Source organism: Gracilinanus agilis, chromosome 3 (assembly GCF_016433145.1).
Source record: "Gracilinanus agilis isolate LMUSP501 chromosome 3, AgileGrace, whole genome shotgun sequence".
Taxonomy (NCBI): Eukaryota; Metazoa; Chordata; class Mammalia; order Didelphimorphia; family Didelphidae; genus Gracilinanus; species Gracilinanus agilis.
The window spans coordinates 45,673,846-45,683,345 of NC_058132.1; the positions used below are offsets into that span (position 1 = coordinate 45,673,846).

Consider the following 9,500-nt stretch of genomic DNA (forward strand, 5'->3'; position numbering starts at 1 on the left):
TCTCTCTCTCTCTCTCTCTCTCTCTCTCTCTCTCTCTCTCTCTCTCTCTCTCTCTCTCTCTCTCTCTCTCTCCCCTTTCCCCTCTCTCTTCTCTCTGTTCTCTCTCCTCTTTCTCTCTCCCTCTTTATTTCTCTCAGTCTCTGTCTCTCCCTCTTCTCCTCTCTCTCTCCTCTCTCTTTTTCTCTCTGTCTCTGTTTCTGTCTCTGTCTCTCACCCCCCACCCCCTTTACCTTCTGTCTTAGTACAACTCAAAGACAGAAGGGCAAGGCTTAGGCAAATGGGGTTAAGTGACTCACCCAGGGTCACATAGCTAGGAAGTATCTGAGGCAAGATTTAAACCCAGGACCTCCCCACGCTAGCCTGCATTTTATCCACTGTGCCTCTCAGCTGCCCTAAGAGGAGAACTTTCTTGTCTTTTCTTCTTTTTTAAGCCCTGACCTTTCATCTTAGAATAGCGAGTAGTGGTTCCAAGTCAGAAGAGTGGTAAGGGCTGGGCAATGGCAGGCAAAGGACTTATCCAGAGTCACACAGCTAGGAAATGTCTGAGGCCAGATCATTCCCCTCTATTTTTTCACCATTTCTCACTAGGAGGCTCCTTCCCCGTGCCTGGAGATCTGCCGCAGCCTCCCCCTCGCTCCGCCTCCCGCTCCTGGGGCTCCCTCTCCCTGCTCCCCCCAGGGCCAGTGGTCTTACCTGGTTTGGACAGAGACACTGCAGGGAATAATAAGCGAACTGGTCTCGCACGTTCACCAGGTTGTTGCTAGGGTTGATGTGGTCCAGGCAGTGGGACTCGGCCTTCCCGGAGGTCTTACACACGTACTTGCAGTTCCCGAAGAGACAGTGGAAGTGGAACTTGTTGGCGTATTTGCAGTCGTTCGCGAGGCAGGGGTCGCTGGAACAGAGTGACAACCCCCAGGGTCACTGCCATTTGCCCCCAAGCTCTCAGGGGTTCCCGAGGCCGGCTCCCCGGGCAGAGGGCCGCCCCCCACGGCCGCTCTCCTGCTTCCCCGAGTCCTGGCACGCCCGGCTCTATCCCGGCACGGAGTGCCAGGGTTGCCCAGAGCGTTGCATGCTGGGACACTGAGCCTCCACGGACCACACCTTGGCTTTGGAGATAAGGACGCCTGCGATCGGTTACTGGGTTTGAGAGTCAGGGCTCGGCCCTGCCAGTCCTTGGCGGGATGCCATGGAGGGCCTGGCTGGCACCGTGTGGGCACTGCCCTGGATTGACTGCCTGAGTACAGCGAGGCGGTTTCCCCGGGCACAGGTGGAATGGGGAGGTATGTGTTTGGCTCCCAGACCCCCACAAAGGTTCCCGTTGATGTCTGCCCCGCCCAGGAGGGTCCCACCACCTTGTGTGCCCCCCTCCCCCTCCCCAGTGCGATCCTGGCACCCCGTGAGCTCTGATGGGGGGGCTTGTCCTCGTCCCCTCCCCCACCTTCCTCTACCACCATCTTGTCACTGGGTGGGGGAGTTCCCCAAGGCGCTGTGTCCCATGGAAGGGCAAGTTCTGGGGTCCAGGAGGGGGTAGGAGTAATCAGTGAAATCCAGGCCGGTCCTGACTTTCTCTTGGGACACTAGAGTGGAGGCTTCCTCCTGGATCCTAGATCACCCCTAGAAAGGACCTCACAGCTCACTGAGACACCTTCATTTTATGGTGGGGGAGACCGAGGCCCAGAGAGGTAGCCAGTGGGAGAGCTAAGACTCGAACCCGGGTCCTATGTCCCCTGATTCAGCACTCCTCCCAGGGTGCTTCTGGCCTCTAGGAAGGTGGCTGAATAAGACCCAGGGACACTCTGGAAACTAGCGTGGGGTCCCCGGGAAGGGCCCTGCCCTGGTTCCTGACTAGGGGCCCCACTCCCGGGGGCTCTCGGAGAGGGAGGACAGCTTTAACGCAGGTGGTGTGTGTTTACTTCCAATTTATTAGTTTTATTGAGAACAGGAAGCCGCGGGTGCAGAGATCCAAGTACAATCACTGTTCTTGCCGCCACCGCTGCCCCGGGAAGGGGGACCCCCCCCCGCACCACCCCAAAGGCCTGAGCCAACCTGCGGGAGGCCCCTCTCCCTGCATCTGCCCCCTCCCAGAGAGCCGGACTGCCACGGCTTCCAGGGCCCCTTGGAAGCGGCCACATCTCATGGCCGAGCCCTCAAGGCCCAGTTTCCTAGAGTTGGATGGGACCTCAGAGGCCTTCTAGTCCGGTCCTACCCATCGGCAGATGAGGAAACGGTGGGGGGACGTGGGGCACCGCCATCCCCGGGATCCGCCCGAGGCACCCCGAGCAGCCCCAGCTAGGCCGGGCACAGGCTCTGGCCGCCAAACGAGCCGGTCCAGGAGTCCTGCTTCCCATGGGAAGCCGAGACGGGAGGGAAGGATGTTAGCAGCAGCCTCTCGACCAGGGATAAACCTTGACTGACCAGCCCCCGGCGAAGCCCAAACACAGACAGGGCCCTGCTCCACCGAAGGGGAAACCCGGGGGGTCTCGGGGGGGCCCGGGACCACCCGGCTACCCCTCCCCGCTCATCCGAGGGACTCACTTCTCCTGGAACTGGAGGAATCCGGGTTTGACTTGGGGCTTGGCGTTTTCTAGAGAAGTGGTGGCCAAGGGCGAAGCGGCCATGCCCGGCACTGATGACGGAATCTGAGGCATCTGGGGGATGGCGGAAGCCAGCTGCTTCCAGGCGAGCAGGGTCGGGGCAGAGGGCATGGCGGCCTGGCTGGGGGCGGGCACCTCCAGGCCAGCCGCCGCCGCGGTGGTGGTGACCGAGGGTGCCGGAGGCGAAGATGGGGTCAGCGAGGGCTTGGCCTCAGCCACCGTGTTTGGAAAGGACGCTTCAGCATTCCCCTTTACCGCTCCTCCCTCTGTTCGGAAGTGGAAGCTATAAAAGAGAAGGAAACACTCAGGTGAGAGAGCTGGGGGGCTGCTGGGGCGCAGGGAGAGCCCCCCGAAATGCCCACTCCCCCTCCGCTGAGCCCCAGAGGAAGGCCAAAGAGGATGCGCTCTGTGGCGGGGCTGCCGGCCCTGGAGGCTCTTGGGGGGAAACCATCCTCAATCCTCATTCTCGCTAGCCACTGGAGGGTGGGCAAAAGCCCTTTCTTGGGGTAACTCCATCTTTGTGACCCTTTTGGAGACAGGCACACGGACTGGCCCCTTTCTACAGAGGAGAAAGGGAAGGCTGAGAGAGAGGCGGCTGCCCAGAGCCAGGGAGTCTCACGGAGTGCCCGAGGCAGGGTTTGGACGGAGGCCTTCCCAATCGGAGGTCCTGCATGTTCTAGTCACTCTACTGTCTAGCTGCCGAATGAGAAGGCAAATGAGCCTTGTTCTTGGACTTGTTCCCAAGTTGCCCTGGCCAGGTTTTTATGGGAAGCCCTTCCCTTCTGTCTTAGAAGCAGTCCTGAGTCTCAGTTCCAAGGAAAAAGAGCCCGAAGGGCTAGGCACATGGGTTCAGGGACTTGCCCAGGGTCACCCAGCTAAGAACCCAGCCCTTCCGTCCCTGGAGCTGCCTCTAGCCACTGGCCACCCCGCTGTCACCAGGCCCTCACCTTTTATTTTTGACTCTGTGACGAGGGATGTCTGTTGGGAGTTGAGAAAGCCAGAAGGGGGAGATTCAGCAACGAATGCTTTGTTTTAAGAACCAGCCCTTTAATGGCTACTTTTATGAAGTGGCACTGAGGTTCCCAATCAGTTTATTGATAACAAAAGTTTTCCAATAAGCTGATAAAACAACATCGCCGGAGACTTTTTTAAAAATCTTAATCTGTTTAGAAATAATTTCCTTTTCTTTAAATCAGTAAATATCATTAAAATGTTCTTAGTTCACAGTATTTGAGGCCTCCAATCGAGCTGAGGCAGGCCCTGTTGACTGCCGCCTTGAAGACGGGCCATTTTCTGTTGGCTCGTCAGAGTCTCGTGCCATCTTTCCAGTGAGGAGGGCACCAGGACATCACGGGGGCAGAGGGAGACAGCTGGGCACAGGAAGGCCAGGAAGGGCGGGCTGGGGCAGGATCCTCTCTGCTCCCCCAGGCCCCACCACCTTGGGAAGGGGGGTTGGGGGAGAGGCTGAGGGTCCCCCAGGACACTGGCACTCACTTGGCATGTTTGATGGCCCCATCCAGGGTGCTGAACAGGGCGCCACACTCTTCAACCACGCAGTGGAAGTGAACTTTGTGCAAGAAGTCACAGTGGCTTTCGCAGAGGTCCTTGGTGCCAAACCTGGCCAGACAGGAAGATCCAAGGTTAGGGCTGGGAACCCTGGCCTGCAGGGGGTCCTGGGGCCTGTGAGGGATCCTGTACTGAGACTTTAGTGGCCTAGTGGGGGGAGGAAGTCCCTCCAGGGACCCTTTTCCTCAGACTAATCCAATCTTTCCAGCAGACAGAGCATGGGCCTGGAGTTGGGAAGGCATGAGTTCAAATCCAGACTCATATGCTAGGTGTGTGACGCTGAGCAAGTCCCTTTACCTTTGTCTGCCTTAGCTTCCTCAACTGTAACATGAAGATAATAACAATCCCACCTCTCTCGGTGGTGAGGGCAATAGTTTTTTTTTTTTTTTTTTTTTTTTTAAAAACTCTTGCCTTCCATCTTAGAATTAATCCTAAGTATGAGTTCTAAGGCAGAAGGGTGGTGAGGACTAGGCCATGGGGGGTTAAGTGACTTGTCCAGAGTCACCCAGCTAGGAAGTGTCTGAGGCCACACTGGAACCCAGGACCTCCCATCTCCCGGCCTGACTGTCTGTCCATCCCTCAAGCCATCTAGCTGCCTTGATCCTCACTATAACTCTGGGAAAGAGGTGCTTTTATTTTATAAAGGAGGAAACTGAGTCCAAGGCAGAGGTGGAGTGATTTCCACACTGCTAGTCAGAGCTGAAGGCAGGATTTGAATTCAGGTCACCCTGTGTCCAGGTATGATGCTCCATCCATTGGGCCAAGTGGTTCCTGGTTCGATGGTGCCAACTAAGTGCCTTTGGCCTTGACCTGGGATGCTCCAGGAAAAAGGCCACGTCCTGAAGCGATGTTTCCCTGCCTCTGCTGGCCCTCCTCCTCCCTCCCTCGGCCCATACCTGCGCAGGTACGCCTTCCAGGGCTCAGACAGCTTCTCCTGAACCAGGCTCTTCACAGCCTTTCCCAGGTACGGAGAGGGATCCCCAGCGGGGCCACCTTCCGCCTCATTCTTGATGCTCAGCAGGCTTCCGAGGCTGGGGTTGCCCTGGGACATCTGGAAAGGAGACACAGACGGGGTGGGAGGTGGGGGACCGAGGATGCTTCTGGGAGGCTCTGCTAGCCCCTCGCTTTTGTTCCAGGATGAGAACCAAGCGGGAGCGGGCCTGGGGAGGGGGGCCCCAAAGGGCCTCTTCCTTCATCATGAATGGCTGGGGGCTGCGGGCGGCCTTCGGGCCTGGGCCCGGACCAATGGATATTCAAAAGGCCCATCAATGGTCCTTCCCCAGCAGCCCCATGCTGTTAGAAGCTATCACTCAAAGCCAGGCTGCGACTCTAGCCCGGCTTCCCCCAGACTCGTTGGCTCCCCGGCTATTTTCCTGCCAGAAGGTTTTCAAAAGAGATGCAAGAGGAGGAGGAGGGGGAGACGGTGGAGGGGGGAACCCCTACGAATTCCTTTGGAACAAGAGAAAATACACAAAGAGGGACTGAAGAGGGAGGGGAGGGAAGGAGAGGGCCTGGCAGGGAGAGCTGAAGACATGCTTGGAACAAGCAAGAAGGGAGGAGAGGAGAGGAAGGCTCGAGCCACTCGGACCCAGGAAGCAGAGAGCCAAAGAGGGGACGAGGGGCCCGCTCGAGGCCCAGAACAGAGTCAGCCTCTCTGGCCTATCTATCCCCTGGCCTGGCCGCTGCTGCTGCTGACAGAGAGAGAGAGAGAGAGAGAGAGAGAGACACACACACACACAGAGGAGATCTTCAGGGACACCAGAAGGACAAACCTCCAGCACCCATCACGCGTGCCAGATGATAACACGCGGCCCAGGCCCGGCAGCGTCTCAGCTCGCTAATGCAGTTGTGTACAGTAACCAAATTAATCTAGCCAGAGTCAAATTTATCATGTAAAAAGGGGGGGCGAAATATATTTGAGGTGATGTATAATTTAAAAAGACCCTGCATTATTTAAAATAAATATTCCGGAGTGTCCTACCCAGGAGGCATCCCGCCACCATTACTCACACCCCGAAAAGTGAAAATTGATGCTTTGTTCCCACTTTGATCTCCAGCCCCCCCACTTCCACACCCCACCAAAACAGCAAACAAAACCCCGTAAAAGGAATAAATAACATTAATAACTGATCAAGAAGGAAGTTGGAGGACTCGGGAAAAGCTTTTGGTGCCCTCCATCTGAAGGGAAGGGGGGAAAAAAAAGGTGTCAGAGGCTGGGATATATTTCTTCAGCCAGTTCATTAAATTAATTTGTAAGCAGTGGCTTTGAAATTATACCCGATGAAAAATGGTCTCAAAATTTAAATGGTACAAACTCATCTTATTAGAGGCAAAACATTAAAAAACAAACACCACCCCCCCCAGCCTCCTCGCCCAGCTTTAATTTCTCTGGGTGGGGGGATGGAAGGCGTGTGATGGATGGGCCTTACCTTATTCATAAGCGAGGATAAAAGAGATGAATTTGCTGCAAGTGCGTGGCCATTTGATTCATTACTGGAACACACAAACCAATGGGCTTCCGTTAGGATGTGTACAGGGCCTGGGAGCCCAGAGATGAATTCCCCCCGGGCTGCCTCCCCGGCGAGGGCCTCCTGGGACTAGCAGGGGAGGAAGGGATGACGCCCCCGACGAGCCGAGGGCTTCCTGGGGAAGTTGGGAGCCGCTCTGCTGGGGTCCCTCGCTGGCTACTTCTACCAGAAGTGCCTTTGGGCCTGTGTCTGAGGCCGAGGCCGGGACCTCCCTGTCTTCGGGGCTCCTAGTTGGAGGGCTCACTTGGGGCAGGAAGGGCCTGCAGGGGCTGCTGGGCCCAGCCCTTGGTGGACAGAGGAAGTAACTTCCCTGCCAGAGAAGGCCCGAGGCCTCCGGGCAGGGCCGCGTGCTCGGTCTTGGGTGCGGTGGGCCGCTCACCTGTGCTCCTTCACGCTGAGGTCCAGACTGCGATCCTGCAAGGTCTCCTGGGAGCCCGAGGAGGAGGAGGCCGCTGAGGCGTTCTCCCCGGGGTCCTGCTTCGCCTGGGTCGGGGGGAACCGTCCCAGGGGGCCCTGCTGCTGAGGCGGCTGCTGCCCATTCCCTGTGGCGGGGGGAGACGCGGAGGGTCAGAGGACCAGGGCAGGGGCCTGGGGGGCCGGGCATGGCAGCCCCCTTCCCCAGAGGGCGCCGTCAGGGAAGGAGCCCCCCCCACGGCTACCACCAGCAGTCCTGGAGGGTGGGAGGCCGGCCGGGAGGCCTGGCTGCTGGTCAGCGTTTCTCCCCCTCTGACGTGATTACTTGTGACTCTCACCCCGGCAGAGCAATTCTTCAAGTGATAATTATTGCAAAATTATGTCAAAAGTTGTCTGGGCTCAGGGGGCCTCCCGGAGGAGAAGGGTGGGAGGCTGGTGGGGGGGCGGGGGAGGAGGGGAGCCCACCCCACTTCATTTTCTCCACCAGCTGTCACAAGGAATTTGCGGGGCTGCCGCTTAAGTATTTATTAAAGTCTCTGTTAATGTTGAGTCAGAGTGGCACATTTAGACTGGTAGTCAAGCCCCCTTCCCCATCCCAGCTCCCCGTTGCTGTGGCGACCGGGCTCCGCGGGCCACTGAGCATGCCCAGGAGGAGCCTCTGCCGTGGAAGGGCTATCGAACCTGACAGCCAATCAGATTGGTTCAAACTGCGTGACCTCTCTCCCATCCGGCCGCGGAGGGGGAGGGGGAGGGGAGGGGATCGCGCCCCCCCCAAGACCCAAGGAGGGCCCGGAGGGGCTGTCCTGGGCCAAAGGTGGTGAGGGCCGGCAGATAACAAAGGAGGGCGAGGAATAGAGGGGAGAGACGCAGAAAAGTTGCTGACAGAAACATGTCCACCGAGCTTTTTTCCACAATCCCCAAGTGACTAAAATATTAATTTACCCCGAGGCGCTACAGCTGATGGCTGGCTCTCTCACAGACAGCTAGTGGCATTTTATTAAAAAATAAAGGAAAATGGTTCCCTCGGTGACCTTTCTTGTTTGGGTGAAAGGAGATTTTTTTTCCTAATGAAACTAAGTGTTGGAAAGTTTGGGTGCTTCAGGGAGAGGGGGAGGGCTGTGCTGGCCCTGCCCAGGGCTGAGGCGGGGAGCCCGGCTCCCGACCACCACCCACGCCATCTAGCTCAACCCTTTGCTTTTACAGGGGTGGAAACTGAGGCGGCTGCGAGGGAGAGGCCCGAAGGTCCGGCCCAGGGAGTAGCCAGGGTGGGCTTTCTGACTATCCACAGCCCCACCATGCCTTTTGGGCTCCGTTCCTGGCTTGTGAGTGGTTCCCAAACCAGGACTCATTCCATGCCACCAAGATCTGATTTAGAGCTGGAGGCGGTCAGAGAGGCCATCTAACTCGACTCCCTCATTTTACAGACAAGGAAACGGAGGCCTTGAGAAGAGACAGGACTTGTTTAAGGCCACACAGCGAGGTCTTCCCCACTCCAAGTCCAGGACTCTATCTTCCAACCCGTGATACCTTTTGGGTTGGGATTCTGGCTTGTGGTCACTGATTATGAGTTGAATGGTTCCCCTGCCTATGACAGCCTGAAGCCAAAATGATGCAAAGGACCCAAGACTTGCTCTACAAAATGGCGCCTCTCCAATGGAGGCTGGGCCATGAAAACAGAAGGGAAGGGGAGAGGAGAGCCCTATATGTCTGGTACTAAAATAAAATCTTGTCCACTTAGAGGGAATGGGCAGTCCAGCAGAGAAGGGAAAAGCCCTGTAATCTCAGGGCCTCACTCACAGGGGTCATGGCCAGTTCCATGCCCCAGAGGGGCTGTGATTTGCCAGGATGGAGGAGTCTACCTTTCTGGAGGGCAGTGATCACCTAGTTACCCAGACCGGCTCAGCGGGATCTCCTCTCCTCTCTGAATGGAAGGAAAGAGGGAAATGCAGAAGGAGAGAGGGGGAAGGAGAGGGAAGGAAGAATCTGAGCAGAAAAGACAGGCCAAATCCATGGGGAAAATGGGAGAGAAAAAATGAAATATTAGAAGGAAAGAGAGGAAAGAGAGCAGGCCTTTGAGTCAAGAAGGCGGGTTCAAGGTCTGTCTTTGACCTATATGAGCTGTGTGACCTTGAGTAAATAAATCACTGACTTTCTCAGGGACTCACAAGAACAAGACTCCCCTCCTAGACCACTGATCTCCTATGTGTAGTTTCTTATTAGAACGTAAACTCCCTGAAGGGAGGGAGGAGTCTTTGTGTCCTGTGTCATTGGTTAGTCCCTGGTACCTAGTAGGTGCTTAATAAAGACACCCTTCCTTCTTTCTTTCTTTCCTTCCTTCCTTCCTTCCTTCCTTCCTTCCTTCCTTCCTTCCTTCCTTCCTTCCTTCCTTCCTTCCTTC

The 9,500-nt window shown here is 56.7% G+C and overlaps 1 protein-coding gene across 1 annotated transcript in view; it reads right to left on the reverse strand.

Annotated features, from left to right (window-relative positions):
- Positions 1-1,902: 1,902 nt before the first annotated feature.
- CASZ1 (castor zinc finger 1) overlaps positions 1,903-9,500 on the reverse strand; it is a 115,028-nt gene continuing 107,430 nt past the window's right edge. The window contains exons 11-15 of the mRNA XM_044667730.1: positions 7,068-7,230; positions 6,590-6,653; positions 5,057-5,211; positions 4,089-4,211; positions 1,903-2,877 (exon numbers count right to left, since the gene is read on the reverse strand). Of these exons, the coding sequence (XP_044523665.1) occupies positions 2,532-2,877; positions 4,089-4,211; positions 5,057-5,211; positions 6,590-6,653; positions 7,068-7,230 (851 nt within the window). The 3' untranslated portion in view covers positions 1,903-2,531. The remainder of the gene's footprint in view (positions 2,878-4,088; positions 4,212-5,056; positions 5,212-6,589; positions 6,654-7,067; positions 7,231-9,500) is intronic.